This window comes from Tachypleus tridentatus, chromosome 12 (genome assembly GCF_004210375.1).
Source record: "Tachypleus tridentatus isolate NWPU-2018 chromosome 12, ASM421037v1, whole genome shotgun sequence".
Classification (NCBI taxonomy): Eukaryota; Metazoa; Arthropoda; class Merostomata; order Xiphosura; family Limulidae; genus Tachypleus; species Tachypleus tridentatus.
Window position 1 is genome coordinate 25,479,324 of NC_134836.1, and position 18,219 is coordinate 25,497,542.

General features: G+C 35.0%; 1 protein-coding gene across 2 annotated transcripts in view; it reads left to right on the forward strand.

Moving 5' to 3' along the window:
* LOC143235256 (uncharacterized) overlaps positions 1 to 18,219 on the forward strand; it is a 45,448-nt gene that overhangs the window by 20,828 nt on the left and 6,401 nt on the right. For both annotated transcript variants that reach the window (XM_076473226.1, XM_076473227.1), the window contains exons 4-6: positions 2,368 to 2,431; positions 3,636 to 3,876; positions 5,088 to 5,206. In XM_076473226.1, coding sequence (XP_076329341.1) covers positions 2,368 to 2,431; positions 3,636 to 3,876; positions 5,088 to 5,206 — 424 coding nt within the window. The remainder of the gene's footprint in view (positions 1 to 2,367; positions 2,432 to 3,635; positions 3,877 to 5,087; positions 5,207 to 18,219) is intronic.

The following is an 18,219-nucleotide window of genomic DNA, read 5'->3' on the forward strand; positions in this document are numbered from 1 at the left end:
TATCTTTATATCAAGGATTTTTTGACTAAATTACCTCTACTTGATTGCAATATCCCAAATGACCCATGTTAGTTAGCCCCAACTCTTCAGGATATTGTAAGTTGGGGATTTGTGGAGAAAAAGAAAAGCAAAATTTCTGGGTAGGCATTTTGATTGAAAACTTTTTGTTCCAGAAGGGCCTGAAAGGTAATCAAGGGCAGTCAGAAACTGCAATTTCTCTCTGCCCTGCTTGTAAAAAAATTGGCTGAACAATTACCAAGGCTGAAAGAAATTAGGTTATAATATTTTTGAGTGCTTTGATGAAATAATGTGGAACTTAATGTTGTTGAAGCTTAAGAGTCTTATTCACAATTATGGTTAGTGAATAAGGAAAAAAGAAACCTTATAATAAATGTCGGGAGAAAACCTAAGACGTGGGGAGTTGAAAACAGGAAACAGGAAATTTGTTGAAAGAAAGAGAGATAGATACCAAAACTGAAAAAAAGCTGCTTGCTCTACATGAAAGCTTGAATCTAAAATGTGACTGTTGATGAAGCAGATGTGATGATTGAATGAACCAAGGCTATACCAAGGATATCCAGTTCAAAGTTGCCATAAGTTGTAAAAATAAGAGTGATAATTAAGGTCTGAAGTGATTGATTATTTAATTTTTGATAGGGGACAAACACATTTAAAACTAGTAAAAATAGTAATGTTTAAATGGTTTTCAGTGTATTAAAATTGATGTCAAGAAGAGTTAGGGTTTGTGTCTGATGGCTTCAGTTATAGCAGTGATTAAATCAGACATAATTATTTATTTTAGTTTGGCTGTTCGTGGGTGCAGTGTGCCTTGTTCAAAGGCTGGTGCTTACACATTCTGTGGTTTGTGAAATTGACACACAAAAGTCTTAGTATGCTCTGTAGTGAATGCTTGTGAAACATTCTAAGTAGTAATCATAAATAAAAGAGGAAATACATATGTGGAAATAAATGTTACTGCCATATTGACAATTTGTTAGAATGTGTTAGAAGTTCTTTCATAAAATTTAGCATGTACTCTCACCTGATATGATCTTGCAATAAATAATTGGATTAGTTTGTTTGCCAGTTGTTTTGATATATAGTTTAAGAGACATGGTTTCATTAGAAACATTAAAAATTCAAAAATAATGGAATTTCCATAAATGTTGGGCTGTGACTCAATTTGAACTACACTAAATGACTGCTTGACCGCTAGATACCCAGCTAAGGTTAGCCAATTATAAGGTGGTATTCTGAAACCTATTAGTAAAGGGAGGATTAATTGCTATGGCAGCATATTTTCAATTTATTGTCAAGTAAATGTGGGGAACAGTTATGGGCTCTCCATTAAGCTTCAAATTATATGATTTTTATATCTCTACATCAAATACGTTTGTCATTTCGTTTTGAAACGTGTCAGCTTGATGGCAGTGGGTTATGTAGGATCAAGAATAGATTACACCAACAATTTTGTATAATTTTCTTTCATTATTTATTTTGATTATTTAAAGATGCTACTTTAAAGGGGAATAAAAATTTAATATTGTGCTTCAGAGTAAAACTTTATTAAATGGTCTGAAAAAAGAAAAGAGTTTTGTCTTGTGTTTGTTTTCATGAAATGAGTTCACGACAAAGTTGTGGTATATTGATATATTGATATCCTTTTGACATATGTAACATCTACTGTTTGATTCAGTAATTTTTCTGATAAACTCTACTATAATACATTATACAATGAGCTATAGGATTGGCTTCTAAAGATTCATGATTTTAGGGTCCAACTAGCTCCTTGAAAAAGTCAAGCATGAGTCCTATGTATGAACTGAAGTATCATTACTTGTGTGTATGTTGTCAATTTTGATACATCTCCCACTTTTTCAAGTACATGTATACACCTTAAGTTGTATGATTTCATCTTAGTGATTTATCAGTTACTTTTTATATATTTAACTTGTCATTTATGGGGAGATAGAGGTGTATTATATAGCTCACTGTAAAACAATGTTTTAGGTGTTGTTACAAATATAACGTATTTAGTAACTTAGTGTCTGAGAACATGTTGAAAACTGTGTAACATCAGTAACTTGTGTAATGCACTATCTGAAACTCTCAGAAATTATATGTTTTTCTGTCTTATTTCTGAAGGTACATTAAATTTAATAATCAGTTATCTTACAAAAAATTAATATATATATATAAGAAATCATTAGTTTGAAAGATGTTTTAAATGATTGACAATATTCATCAATAGTATTTAAAAAACAGCAACTAATTATAAGAGGACTAACTTGTTGGATGTTTAAGTTATTGTTACAGTTATTTGTAATTTATTTTTTTTAAATATAAATATGTTGATGTCATTCACAGGTTCATCACCCAAGAAATGTTACCCAATCTTTACAAGAGCATTTTCTTCAAAAACAATGAACAGGTTTGTATAGTTTAGGCATGTATTTACTTTTTATACAAGTTATAGATGCACTGTGATTATGATTAATATTTTCCTTTTGTGTATGCTATATAAGCCATATAATTTTTTTCCATAATTTTTTTTAAAGTTTTATATGCACATTATATACATAGTGAAATTAAATAATTACATTTAAATGGAGTTAAATAAGTAAACAAAATCATGAAGGAGGACTGTATTAAAAACAGCAAATCCCAACCTCTGATTAATTATATTATAACCATAACTTTTTAAGCGAACACAAAACACATTAAAATTAAACAAAATACACTGCATTTTTTAAAAAAGATCTTAGGGTACAAGCTACAATGTGGGATTATAAAATGTATCCTAGGTTTTGGAGGTGAATGAAAAGTAGGACCTACATAGCGGTGGGGATACACCTTTATCAGTCTTAACCTCCAATTCGTTAGTCTTACATAAGAATATTAGTAATTAGGAGAGCAAGATGTGGGTGCTCAAGCTCACAATGTCCCACATCTCTATATCACCCTTCACTGCCTGCAGTCATTTGTGGGAAAGTGACTGATCTACCAAGTTAAAATAAGAATAATAAAAAGATAAACATAAGAAAAAATAATTATTAACATATCAGAAACATTTTACTAAAAAATTACTAATAATTATTTTTAGTTAAAAATCAGGTCATTTAAGAACTTGGTATTACTTAATGCGGCTGGACACCTTGAGCTTTATATAAAAGTATGACAATCATAGTAAACTTAGTACATTGATGTGGTTCAATGTTGTGCTAATTAGTGCCTCTACCGTATTTGGAGCAGGAATGCTAACTTCAAAAGGTAAGTTTCATCTTGCTTACCCCCAAGTGGTAGTACCTTATTTTATTTTATTTTTTCATTTTATTTTCCTTTTTTTTTCATCTTTTTATGTTTATCTTATTTTAACTTGGTAGAGCAGTCACCTTCCCACAAATGACTGCAGGCAGTGAAGGGTGATATAGGTATGGGACGTTGTGGGTTTGACCACCCACACTCTCTTAATTTCTTAGTGTTAGTGTTGATGTGTTATCTTAGTGTACTGGTAATTTTGTGTTATTGTGTAATGTTATGTTATTGTCAATACATTATTTTAGTTTATTTGTAGCTAGCATTAATGTGTCCACATGTCAGTTAAACTGCATTCCTGTTTTGGATTTTCCTTCTAGTACTGATAAAGTTGTTACTAAGTCTCCAGCTGCTAGAACAGCTTCCCCAAGAATTAAACCTCCTGTCAGATATGGTGCAAAGAGTGACAAGAAAGAACAGTTAATAATTGATGCTGGCCAATGGAAATTGGGTGCAAATCAGTGCCACACTTGTAACATGGTGTATATGATTGGTGAACCCCAAGATGAGAAGTGTCATTCAAAATATCATCACATGTTTTTGTCAAGCCTGAAATTCCCTGTGAGTATAATTTCATTTATTTCCATGGATTTCACAAAGTTCAGCTCCAATATTGATAGATATTCAATTTGAATTCTGCATTTCAAAATCCAGAAATCTGTTAATTTTGCAGTTACTGTTTCAAGTGTCAGACAAGTCCAAAAGTTTTGAGTTTCATGAAATGTAATGTACCTAATAACTTGGTGGAATGAAAGATTTATTCACATACATATCTGAATCAAAATGTGTCATTTGTCAAGTTGATCACTTTTACACCTAGAGCAACACTCGATTGGATTTATGGTGAATTAATCAGAACCATGACCACTAAACATTAAAGTTTTTTAAGAACATTGTTAGGATTTAGCTGAATTATGCACATTTTAATACTAGGTTGTAAAATGAAAAGTCCAAGGATGGAAGATTTATAAGGGTGAATTAAGATATTTTATTTTCTCTAGATAAAAAGAAGGATAAGAAGTTATGTTAATGAAACTTACAAGGTTATCCTGGGAATCAACAGAATAAATGTACCTCATTTCTTTATGATATATTCATTAAAATAGGATGAAAGGACACGAGCTTAAAACTCTGGATAGGATTCAGTTAAGACAGCTATTTTTCTAATAGGATGATTAACATATGGAGCAATTTTCTGTTGGCAGTAGTGGAGGCCAGCACTTTACAAGAGTTTAAAAAGGGAACTGATAATTTACTGACAGTTGTTTGCTTTTTTAAAGGGTGGGTGTACAATGACAGATGATTTTGCAAAATGTAATTTTAGTAAGTTTACTCTTCATTTTTGATGCAGTACATTACCTTCACTAACATAAATAGCCATTCTTCTCATTCAATGTTTCCCTCTATATGCAAACTTTTTTTTGTTCATGACAAGCCTTGATCTCCCTTACCTTACAATTAACTGGCTCAATTGCTTCTCACACGTAAATCATCGTGCAACAAACCTCCACCACAAAGTTCAGCCTCAAAATCAATAGATATTTGTTCTTCAATTATGTATTGGTGGACAAAATCCAAAAATCTCTTAATTTTACAATTATTACTTCAAGTGTCATCCAAGTTCACACATCTTGATGCATGTGACTCTCTCTATTTGATTTTATGAAATTACCACGTTTTATTTAGCAATACTTGTATCAAGATGTGTTTGTAGTTCTCTTTGTGTTTTATTTTTTTATGTATGAAAAGATAACTTATTTTTTTGGTTACAGGGCTGGAAAAAGGAACGAGTGCTTGGTGAGTTTATCGATGGTCGTGTTATCATGGTGTTACCAACAGATTCTAGTTTCATGGTGAAAAGGGTTGAAGAAGTTCGGAAATTTGTAGACAGGTTTGCAGTTTATAAATGTTTCTGCAGTGATGTAAATTTTAGGCCTATCGATTACTAATATTCTGCCAATTTTTGGCATGTAAGTTGTTTTTAAAGATACTACAAGAATCCCATATATTTACTTCAAGCTAATAGTATTTCTTATTTTTGACATTTGTTTTTTTTTATGATAATCCTTATAACACAGCAGTAAATGTGTAGGATATACCACTGAAAGCCATGTTTCAATACCTGTGGTGAGCACAATACAAATAGCCTATTATGTAGCTTTATACATAACAGCAAACAAAAACTCAAAGGTTGAACAAAATCAAATATGTTGTAGGAATTTCAAAAATTTAAATTTTTTTAGCCAAATTATATCAGGTGCAGAATATTCAAGTTATTCTTGTGAAATCATTTAGTTATTCTTAACATTCAACTTTTGATGGATGTTTGAAAACAAATTTATTGTGCTCTTCAATTTCAATCTGTGAACATTATGTCAAAGAGAAGTATAAGATATAAGGAATGCATTAAGATTATCTTCTGATATTTTTGTCATAGAGATGCTGTTCTCTAAACATATGTCCTCTGTTGAGATGATCATCACTGTTTTAGAGCAGTATCTGTAACCAGAAGTCATAGATGAAGAATTAAATGTAATTGGAATATATGTTAAATGAACATTATATTAAAAATTGTTTTGAATTTCAAATGTGCATACAGTTATGACAGAAAGTGTTCGTACCCCTGCATCATCAGTAGTTTTTACCTCATAACTTAAAAAGTATCACAATCAGGATAATGAAAGTATAGTATATTATAAATATTATACTAACACACATCTACATAAATTTTTATGTAAAGTAAACTACAAATAAACTGTTTATAAACAAAACCAAACATAGGAGGGGCAGAAAGTGTTCATGCGTCTACTTTAATGGTCAGTTGTGTAGCCTTTTACGTGAATTACTTGGTGCAATCTCTCCTCATAGCCCTCCATGATCGTTTGACAGTACTCGACTGGTATTTTCTTCCATTCTTCTTTACAAAAGGCCTCCAACTTTTGCAAGTTTTTCGGATGACACTGATGAACCCTGGTCTTCAACTCATGCCAAACGTTTTCAATTGGGTTGAGATCGGGTGACTGCGATGGCCACTCCAGAACGCTTATATGGTTCCTCTGCAACCAGGATTGCACATATTTTGATGTGTGCTTAAGGCCATTGTCAAGCTGGAAGATCCAATGACACCAAAGCCATAAGTTTTGAGCATCATTCTTGATATAAGTGCCTAATATATCATATCAACGTACTCTTCTTTTTTCATGATTCCATTGATGTGGTGAAAGCTGTCTACACCAGAAGAGCTGAAGGAACCCCATAGCATGATCGAGCCACCTCCATGTTTAACTGTAGGGACAGTGTTCTTTGGAATATTTCGTTCTCCCTTCTTATGGAAAATATTACAAACATCATTGTGGCCGAAAAGCTCGATTTTAGTCTCGTTTGACCAAAGAATACTCTTCCAATAGGTAAAGGGTTTATCTATATGCTTTCTTGCATGCCTCAATCGTGCTTCTAAACGAACAGGCTTTAAATATGGAGTTTTACGAGGACGGCAGGCTTTGAATCCAAAGAGTGTAACATATTCGTAACTGTAGAGGTGCTTACTTTAACCCCTAGTTTCCCTTACCAGTTTCTCTATGACATTACGTGTTAAACGAGGGTTCCTACTAACTTCTCTGAGAACCTTCCTCTTGGTTCTTTGGAATTTTGGTGAGGTGTTCGGAACGAGGGAGGTTAGCTGTTGATCCTGTAAGCCTAAACTTGGAAATTATGCTTTGAACAGTAGATTTTGGCACATTAAGTTGTGTAGCAATACTGGAAAGAGACACACGAGATTTGTATTTTACAATAATCCGGTTTTTTGAATCACTGGACAGTTGTTTCCTGTTTGCCATGATGACCAAGCAGATAATAAAGGAGATGGTGCTAAATTGCCGGAAGTTCATTTTTTGCTGGCTAAATTCCAATAATTATGAACCCAGTGTCTAGTTCTGGAATGGTATAATGTAGTTTATTCGCCAAATTAAACAAAAGTTTTACGGGAATATCAGTTTTTTCATGTGTTCTGAAATGTACGAACACTTTCTGCTCCTCCTATTTTTGGTTATTTGTTTATAAACAGTTTATTTGTCGTTTAATTTACATAAAAATTTATGTAGATGTATGTTAGTATAATATTTATAATATATTATACATCTATTAGCCTAATCATGATACTTTTTAACATATGAGCAAAAACACTAGTCGGGGTGCAGGGGTACGAACACTTTCAGTCGTAACTGTATCTATGATAAGGTAAACAAAAAATTAAAATTTTGTGCCGAGTACCACAATGTGTGGTGGGCTTATTAGCTTGTGTGGCCACATAATCAAATGACATGATAAAGGAATTGAATGTGCTTGTCTGCTGAGAACAGTTTATCAGTATGAATGGTGTGCTTTGAACCAGTCAACAAAATCTGAAATTCCAAAAACACATGACACTTCTGTAAGACAGTCAAACTGAATATCTCTGAATCACCTGGCCACACCTCTATGTCTGACATTTGATGTTGACAAATAAGTGTTAGTATTAGCACAAGCTTCAACTGACAGTGTCAGAGATGCCAACTATTTCAAATGACTGAGTGTAATGATTGTAGACAGAGCTTGTACAGATATCGTACAACCACTGGATACAGTTTTGAGTCATCCATGTCTGTGGATCCATCTGTGGCTAAACTGTAAACACTGTTAGTAAGTATGCTTGAAATCATTTTGTCATCTTTACAACCCAACATTTGTACAATGGCTGTAGTTTTGGTTTTAGCACAGCCATATTTTTTTTGCTATATCAGAGTCTGGGAACATTTTCCTGATTGGATGTCCTGCATGATCAGCTACAGCTAGGGGTAAATTATGAGCAATGACGAATTGTGTGAACATCACTTCTGCATTTATAGTTTCATATTCTGAATTATTACTCATAAATGTCGTTATCTGCATCATTTTTGTCTTTGCTTCAACCTTTTGTCTGGAACAATTGTTTATCCTGCCATGCACCACAGAAAAATCAATGTGACGAACTGTACAAGACTGACTTTTGATGCAATGAGTGGATATTTTGCACAATACTCTTTCCTGAATTTTTGATTCACAGTTTTAGTCCTTTTAGAAAGAAGATAATCTGGTGAACGAGGCCTTTTTTTTTTTTTCCATCTTGTGAACGATCGCATTGGTGTTTCTATGCCGCTTAGAAAAAGAGAAATACCCATCTACACGAGAGCTGATTGGCTGACAAGCACTGATGACGTAACTATGGATTCTCCTACGTACCAAGTATGGAGAAGCACCGCACTCAAACTATTGGTAGACATCAGAGATACAAATATTTTTTTTATTTCAAGCACAAACATGATTATTGCAAGTAGCCATTTGGACTATGTTTTTCACTTATTATCAAAATTTATTTGTATCTCACTAGAAATTTTCTTTTCACCCCTTTCAAGCCCTGGGGGAACAATTTATCACTTTATTGTGTGGGCCTATATAATATATAATAATTTGGGAGTTGCAACAAGTCGTAATATTTCTCTGTATGAGTGTATAGTTGTAATGTATACACCAAAATCATAATTATTATGCTGAAATCATAATGGTTAGCATCTCTGCAGTATGGTGCTAACTACCAAGTTTGACACGTTTTTAGTCCCTGTTTCATTATCTGAATCTTCTGTATCACTTGTAAAACATTCTTCACCACCCTTTGTGTAATCTTCATAACATTTTCAGTTTCCTGTCCTGATAATTGGTCAGAGCTCTTTTCTGCTGCTTTTGCTTTGCAAACAATTGGGTTTTATAGCAGATATTGGTGAAAGCTTATAGTTATGTGGATGATCTGCTTTTAGTTACATAAAGATTTGTTTAGCTGAAAGTTTGTGAAACACACCAGCTATACTGTGCTTTAATTTTGTCTTTATAAAGACTAAGATTGTTCACCTTATATGGAGTACAAGGTTTTGAACGTTTAGACAAACGTAGAGTTTGTATCTTCAGAGTTTGAAACTTCCATTAAGCTAATGAAATCAATCTACCTGTTTGATGTGATACATAGAGGTAGTAGAACACACTTTCACATTAATTGCCATGGAGGTACCGTATTGCATTTATTTTCTTGTAAGTTCTTTGTATCTATTCATTTTAGCTTTTCATACACTACTGACCAAATTACATGCATTACAGTCAGAAAATATTGATGAAAGTAACATATTGTTACTTTTTGGACTTCTGCAAATAATGTGAAAAATGTTATAATTGGATAACATAGGACCTGTTGATCAATCTTAGCTGTTTCACACTCTCAACTAATTCAGCTTAAAACAAAAGGTAAAGCCAGCCTTTACTGTTCATATACTTAAGCTTTTTCTTGAACTTATTCAAATTTACTGCCTCTACAACATTTGAAGGCAACCTATTCCAAAGGTCAATCACTCTTTTTTAAAAAAATAAAACTGTCTTCACTGCCTACACTGCCTAAATTTATTTATAATTAGTGCTAAGTGTTCTTACTGTTAAATATCAAAAAGGTTACTCATCAACATTAACAATTCCCTTTACAAAATATCTTAACACTCCCCCCTCGGTGTGGATTCCTGTACATGGTGAGGGGACCTCCCAGGGAAGGTTCTGTTCTTTCTGGTTACCTCCTCTGGAATCTAAACATCCACCCACGTGTTTGCTGTGAGTGGTGACCCGTGAAGGGGAGGAGAGGATCCTGGTGGTTGAAGGGTACAACCCTAACACACCACTTTGGCGTTGAATTCCTGTTGATGGGCAGCCTTTGGGTGGCCCCCCTTGGGTCAATTGGCTGGTCCACTTGGGCTAGATTCAACCAAGTACCAATGTTGGAAGTTCTCAACTGGTGTTGTGGACATTGTGTCTGATGCTGGTGTTTGGGTATAGTGCTCACAAAACCCTGGCGTTGCTGCAATGTCCTTGCACGACATTGTAGTGTGTTTCCTCGTAGGGCTCCATGGTGGATGGGGTCAGTGGGTACTGAAATTTTTCCTTTTTTCCTATGGATTCTCCAACAAAAAATTTAAATAAAATAGTGAAAAAACAGTCAATAGGTAAACGGCCACGTCTTGAAGACTCTGAGCAGCAATCTTCAACATCTGTAACACACTTACCTCATTTTTTTATATTACATTCTCTTTCAGAAAAACCTTTAGGGCAAATGTCCCCCTTTTTTATTCAGAAGGGACTAGAGGGACTTGCTGGCTCTCCAAAGTCAGTAAAGAAGCTTCGATCTGGAGACATATTGGTTGAAACATCCACATCCCAACACAGTGAACTCCTCTTGAATTCAAAGGCAATTGGGGACGTACCTATTAAGGTTACCCCTCATGCTACCTTGAATTCATCACGAGGAGTTATTGTTGAGAGGGATTTGAAGAATGTCCCCATGTCAGAGATTCTTGCTGTCAGATAGGCAAGACCACAATGCCTATGAGTGTCACACGGACCCACATTGTATCAACTGCAATGGTTCCCACCCTTCCTACTTTTGTTTTTGCCCAAAATGGTTGGAGAAAAAAGAGGTTCAGTGTTTGAAAACGACTCATAACATTAGTTATCCTGAGGCTCGGAAATTGCTGTCCGCCACTCCATCTTGGACATATGCTGCTGCACTTCATTTTACAACTACAGTGGGAGTTCAGACAGATCTCTCTGTGCCTCCAAGAGAATCGTTTTCAAAACAAATGAAAAGCCTTTTGATCTCTATGGTTAAAAAGGTTGATGAATCGACTTCTACACCCATCTCTGTTCCTCCCATACATTCCAACAAACCTCAAGATCCACGTCCTTCAGTTTCAAATACAGGCTTTTCTTCTGATACATCTTTTTCTCCCATTCCACGATGCAAAACAATCATTCGTTCACGTCCTCAGTCACTGGAATCCCCTTCCAACAACAAAGACCTGCCCAATCTACCCAGGGCAGGATTCATGGTGGTGGAATCCTGATTGCCACTTGGCACAGAAGGCTTAAAAACGGGCCTGGAATACCTTCCGTAGATATCCCACATTTTTGAACCACATCACTTTCCAGCATGGGCCTGTGCTCATGCTCCTTGGGTAAGACGTTTCTGAATCAGCCAGAAGGAATCTTGGATTAAGTTCACAACTAGCATATCTTCTACCACCAGTTCCAAGGTCATATGGGACAGGATTCAAAAGGTCAATAAAGACTACAATTCTGTCCCCCTCTCCACCTTTTCTGTGATGGCTGAGAGGTAGCTGATGTCCGGAGCATTGCTGATACTCTAGGTGAAAGCTTTTGCTGGGTATCTAGCACTTCTGCTTGTTCCTCCACCTTCTTGGCCATCAAGACTCAGGCAGAGCGTTCACCTCTTTCCTTTCGAACTGACTGTCTCTTTGACTATAATTGTCCCTTTACACTGATGGAACTGAAAATGGCCCTTCATCGGTCTGGCAGTACATCTGTTGGACCTGATGATGTACACTATGACATGCTGTGCTATCTCTCTCCTGCTTCTCTTGATATTCTTCTAATTGTTTTTAACTGGGTTTGGCAGGAGAATGTTTTTCCTGATGCCTGGTGCCAGGCTATTATTTTTCCTTTCTCTAAGCCAGGGAAAGATCCCAAGATTCCTTCAAACTACTGTTCAATTGCTTTGACGAGCTGTCTCTGTAAGACCTTAGAGAGGATGGTCAATGCTCTTCTTGTTTGGTTTCTCGAATCAAACAACCTCCCCCCCGCCCACCCAGTGTGGGTTCCGATGACAGCACTCAACCACTGACCATCTAATTTGACTTGAAACTTCAATCAGAGAAGCCTTTCTCAAATGCCAACATCTTGTATCAATATTCTTTGACATTGAGAAGGCTTATGACACAACATGGAGGTATGGCATTTTGCAAGACCTCCATATATATGGGTTATGTGGCCATTTACCCATGTTTATTAAAAAAATTTTAATGGACAGGAGATTCCAAGAGTGTCACACTTTTCAGTATAAAGTTAAATGCCATCACTGAACCAGTCCCTCTCACTGTTGCAAACGGGCTCTATGTCAACGACTTTCACATCTCGTGTCAGTCATCAAACATGAGATATATTGAGCGGCAACTACAAACTGCCCTCAATCGTGTACTGAAGTGGACTATGGTGAACAGCTTTAATTTTTCTCTCTCTAAAACCGTTTGCATGTACTTTTGCCGTCAACGGGGTATTCACCCTGATCCTGAATACTGTATCAGTGAAATTTCATTGTCAGTGGTCCCTGAGACCAAGTTCTTGGGGTTTATCTTTGACCGCATGCTGACTATGGGTCAAATGCACAAGAGCACTGAACATCCTCCGTGTCCTCTCTACTGCCAGTTGGGGAGCACTCCACCACTGACCACCTAATTGGGGAGTGGATCGATGTTCTATGTTAAAGATATATCATGCTCTTATTCATTCAAAATTTGACTATGGATCTATGGCTCTGCCAGACCCTCGGCCTTAAACCCCATTCATCATCAAGGATTTCAACTCTGCACTGGGGCTTTCTGCTCCTCTTCAGTTCACAACTTATATGTAGAATATCATGAACCTTCTCTGCACCTTCGCTGTTTGCAACTGTCTTTACTATATTCTTTGAAACCTCGTTTTTTACCAAAGCATCCCACCTGGGTATGTGTTTTCCTTCCTTGGTGGGCTATATTTTTTTAGAACAGATGATCTGCTATTGTTCCTTTTGGACTTCGCATCCAGGTGCAATTGGATGAATTGGGTCTGTCCTTGGATAACATTGCAGAATCCACTGGTCAGCCCATCCCCCCATGGCTTATTACAGCCCCCAAATGTGACCTTTCTTTAAGTCATCTGAAAAAGGCAGATACTCCCAATTGGAAGTACCATCTTTTATTTACTGAACATCTTTCAAACAATCATTCCATTCCAATTTATATGGATGGTTCCAAATCAGGTAATTCTATGGGCTCTGCCATGGTTTCTTGCAGTTCGGTGGTTGTGTGCAGAATCCCCTCTACAGCTTCTGTGTTCACTGCTGAACTGTACATCATATCTCTTGCCCTGGATCATATTGAAGCTGAGCAGTACTCTGACTACACTATTTACACTGACTTGCTTAGTTCTCTACTAGCCTTGGAATCACATTGGCTCACACCCTGTTCTCGCTGATATTCAAAACCGACTGGCCCATTTCTCATTAACAGCTACTTCTATCCAGTTTTTCTGGATACCAGGCCATGTTGGTATTTGTGGGAATGAGCTTGCAGACACGGCAGCTAAATCTATCTGCTCTGGCACTATCACCACTGTGCCTATTCCGTACATGGACTATGGTCCTGTATTCAAAGCTCGGCTCAGTGCCAGCTGGCAGTCCACTTGGAGTGAGCAACGTGACAAGCTTTTTTAAATAAAACCCTATATTAGGCTTTGGACGTCTAGCTTCTGTAAGTTTCGGAAGAAGGAAGTTGTTCTAACTAAACTACATATTGGTCACAGTTTTTTAACTCATCGTTTTCTTTTATCTGGAACTGATGCACCAGTGTGTAGTTTGTGTAACACTGAAATCACTGTAAGCCACATTTTACTTTCTTGCCATCGTTACGACTCTGAATGACGGCAGTATTTTAAACATGTTCTGTCTCAGAGTTTGTCTGTAACATTGGACAGTGTTATTGGTGATGGTGACACTGTCCACCATGATAAAGTTTTTAGTTTTTTAATGGCCATTAATCTTTTTAATCTCATTTAAGTGTTGAATATTTATTCATTACACCTTTTTAATTGTGGTTCCCTTTTTACAGTTTCATTCTCTCTAGTTCAATTTGACATTTGAAAATGGCCAGAACATTAAATAACTCGACACCAGGATTGGAAAGGCCAACTTCAGGTGACTGATGGTGGTTCTTGTACTTACCTGTTAGTCTTTCTGGTGGGTTATGATCATTACCATATTGCTAGAGAAAGTCCTTTACAACTTTGTAGACTGGATGTCAACATTGGTGTTACACCATTTTATGTTTTGTTTATACCTTTGTTTCCTTTTACAAATTTTACTACATTTACTTTACTTTTACCTTTTTACAGGACATTTGTCTAATTTTTATTACGATTTTGCTATATGTCTTTTAACACTTTTCTTATTTTACCTTTAAATAATGGCTGTTATGACAATGTAACCCAGAATCAGGACTGGAAAGGCCAACTTCAGGTGACTGACGGTGGTTCTTGTACTTACCTGTTAGTCTTCCTGGCGTGTTATGATCATTACCATATTGCTAGAGAAAGCCCTTTACACCTTCTCTTACTCTGCTTTCTCTCTTAATATTGTAGACTAGGTGTCAACATTTGATTTTATGCTTTTTATGTTTCTCAATGATGTTTTGTTTTACCCTCATTTACTTTTATGTATTTTACTACATTTAATTTATTTTTACCTTTTTACTGGACATTTGGTATAGATAGCCTAGCTGCTTTGTGCCATAAAACACTAAATCAATCAATCAAACTTAACACTCCAGTCAGATTCCCACTTACTATTCTTTTTTCAAAAGAAAAGAATTGGAGAGATTTCAGCCTTTCCTCATATGACAATTCTTCCATCCCAGGCACCATTCTAGTAATCCTCCTCTGAACCATTTTCAACAATTTGATGCCTTTTCTTAGATAAGGAGCCCAAGACTGAATATAATATTCCAAAATTAGCACAAACAGTAACCCTTACAATGAAATTATGACTTCTTTAGACTTGTATTCAACAATTATGTAGATTCAACCCAAAATCGTATTTACTGTACCACTAGCAATGGCATATTGCTTAGATGGCTTTACTATTATACCAAGACCCTGTGTTTTATGACACTGTTAAGATTATTTCTATGCGAATTACACTTATAATTCAAATTATGATAACCTGCATGCATTAACCCTCATTTATCATAAAAATAAAACTCATCTGGCATTTACTTGCCCAACTCAGTAAATGATCTAAATTTTTTTGTAAAGTAATAGCATTCTCTTCACAAATAGCAATATCCAAGACTCCTAACCCCTTACCTGCTGTGACCATTTTGTCTTACTGTGAGGGCAAGATCACATTTGCAAATTGAAAAAATTATAGAGAAAATATCTTTTATTGGATTTCAGGTTGTTTTTATTGTAAATAGAGACTATTAGCTTTTTCTAAAAAAAACATTTTTTCAACATTAAGAAAACTTTTTTCTTTCACTTTAGCTCTGTTTCTGCTATCTATGATTGGTATATGAACCATTCTAGTCTGTTTTCTTTATAATACAGCATCTGAGCATGTTATCATTAGTTGTAAAACTTTTAGCCAATCCTAGTCAAAGATACAAGTTTCAGTATCATGCTATTCCAGTCACTGTATTTAACATTTGACAACTCATAGGATGATAAACAAAGCACATAATGAAATGATTTTCTCTGGATTTTACAACATGAATGTAGGTGGTGCTTATTACAGTAGCTATCATTTTATGTAGAGGTTATATTTAGATTTGGCCAATAATACTTTTTATTATTAGAAAAATTGCTTCTGGTAAAACATCATAGGATGTATGTGACTTTTTATAATATCTTGTATCATTCTATATCAAATATCTAATTGTATTAAATATCATATTGAAAAAATTAACCCAAAATATATAAATATTTAGAAAAAGTTAATCCATAAATGTAAGGGTTAATATCTATCAAATGGTGGGTGCACGATCTTTTTGTAATTTAGGCTTAGCATTTTGAAATGAGAGAGTTTGTGATATGATATATATATATTCCTTTGCACTTAAATTAGCAGTTTTAAGTTCAATAATGTAGCATAATTTTATATTTAGTTCATCATGAAAATGTGATTCAGTATTTAGAATGAGTACCTTGTGTGATTTGTACGTACCACTACTAGTGTCGTGTAAGAATTTTATATTTCTTCTTTTTCTGTTTTGTCAGTTATATCCTCCAATTATGCCCATGGGTAACATAATCTGATTCTTTTCTCCCTATTTACTCAACAGTCTATTCAATTGACATATTTTGTCAAATAATCACCTACTTATCATCCACATCCTTCTCTGACCCTTTTGTTTTTCCTTTTCTCCAATAGTTGATAGCAGTGATTATTCAGATTGCAGTGACAATTTTCACTTTCAAGACTTGCCTTAACTGAATGAAATGGCTGGAGGATGGAGATGTGTTCCTACTGTGTTTGGTGATGCTAGGCCTCAAATGGATCTGCCATTAATGTATAATTTTAGTGAGATCAACCTCACAGCTGGCATTTTAGATAACATGAGTGTTTTAGAATGTGTGAAAAAGTTTATTACACGTGAAGTTATAAACCATGCTGCTTTTTGTGTAAATGATAAAGCAAAGGCTTTTTTTTTATGTTAATCCACAAGCTAATGGAATTATAAATAGTATCCAATGGAAAGATGTCACTGAATATGATATATTTACATTTTTTGCCCATTATTTTTTATACTGGAATATGTAAATATAGCAATATGAACCAGTATTGGGCAAAAATGCCCTATGAGCCAGGCATTAATTTCTTCTGTGCTGCCACACTGAATAGAAATAGGTACATGTCAATTATGAAATTTTTATGCTTTACCAAAGTAAATGATGTGAAAAAAATGTACGTTCTATGTGCTTGGATGTTTTTTTGTAAGCTTTTAAAAGAAATATCACTGAAAAATGTGGATGTAGAAGAACATATTTCAGTTGATGTGGCATTAGTTTTATGGAAAGGATGGGTAAGCTTTTGCCAATTCATAAAAACTAAACACCCAAGATTTGGCATCCAGTTATTTGTCATGTGCAACAGCAAAAATAATTGGTGTGGATACAACTATAACTTTAGGGTGTTCTATGGAAAAGACCCCAACAACCTGTATTTTGTACCTGATGTTGAAGGAGTAAATGTACCTTGTGAAAACATATTTGTCCATTTATTAGAATATATTTTTGGACAGGAGCATCATGTAATTGTAGACAATTGGTATACAAGTACTCAACTGGCACACTTTCCGGAGACTAAATATAACAATGACAGCAACAATTCACACTAATAGAGGAGTCTCAAAAGAGCTTGTTAATGTGACACAGCTTTTGTTTGTAAAGACAAAACTCTGATAGATAAGTGGGAAGACTGAAGAGTATTACCAAAATATTCAGCTGGTTTTGGTGAACAAGATTAAACTTACTTTGTGCTGACCAAAAAATTTTACAAAAATAAACATTACCACATAAACACATAAAAAATGTATAATGAATACATGAGAGTTGTTGATGAAGCACATCAGTTGCTGGAGCCTTTTCACCCAAGTCGTAAACCCCACACGAAGTTTAGGAAGCTGATGTGAATGCTGCTGAATAGTTTTTTCATTTACAAAAATACTGGAAAAGAAAAATTTACTTTCAAGCAGTATATCATAGTGGTCATACAGCAACTGGTGAAAATGCAGGATTCAAAAGGAATTGTTACTTGAAGAAATTCACTGCCAGCAATCCTCATGCAAGTTACAAGCAAAAGCCTGAAAAAGCTATCTATGCTTTAGTTCCTATTCCACCTTTGCCTGGTAGTTCAACTATGCATTCCAAAAAGAAATACAGAGCATGTTATTCAAAATGGAAAGAAACAAGACAATGTTGCAGTGGATGCCCTGAAAAGCCAGGCCTGTGCAGTACAGAACATTTCAAAACATGATATAATAAATGAATTCTTTTAATTATGTAGCTTTACTTCAATACATTGATATATTTTTAAAAGAAGATATTATATAAGTAATGCATTCATAAATATGCTTTTAAAGACAAAACAAAAATCAATGATTTTATTGGTAGGTTAATAAGTCATTTTTTTCTATGCATGGCAGTTTTCACAATTTGTGCAGAAAGAGTTAATTGGAAAGACATTAAACTTCTCTT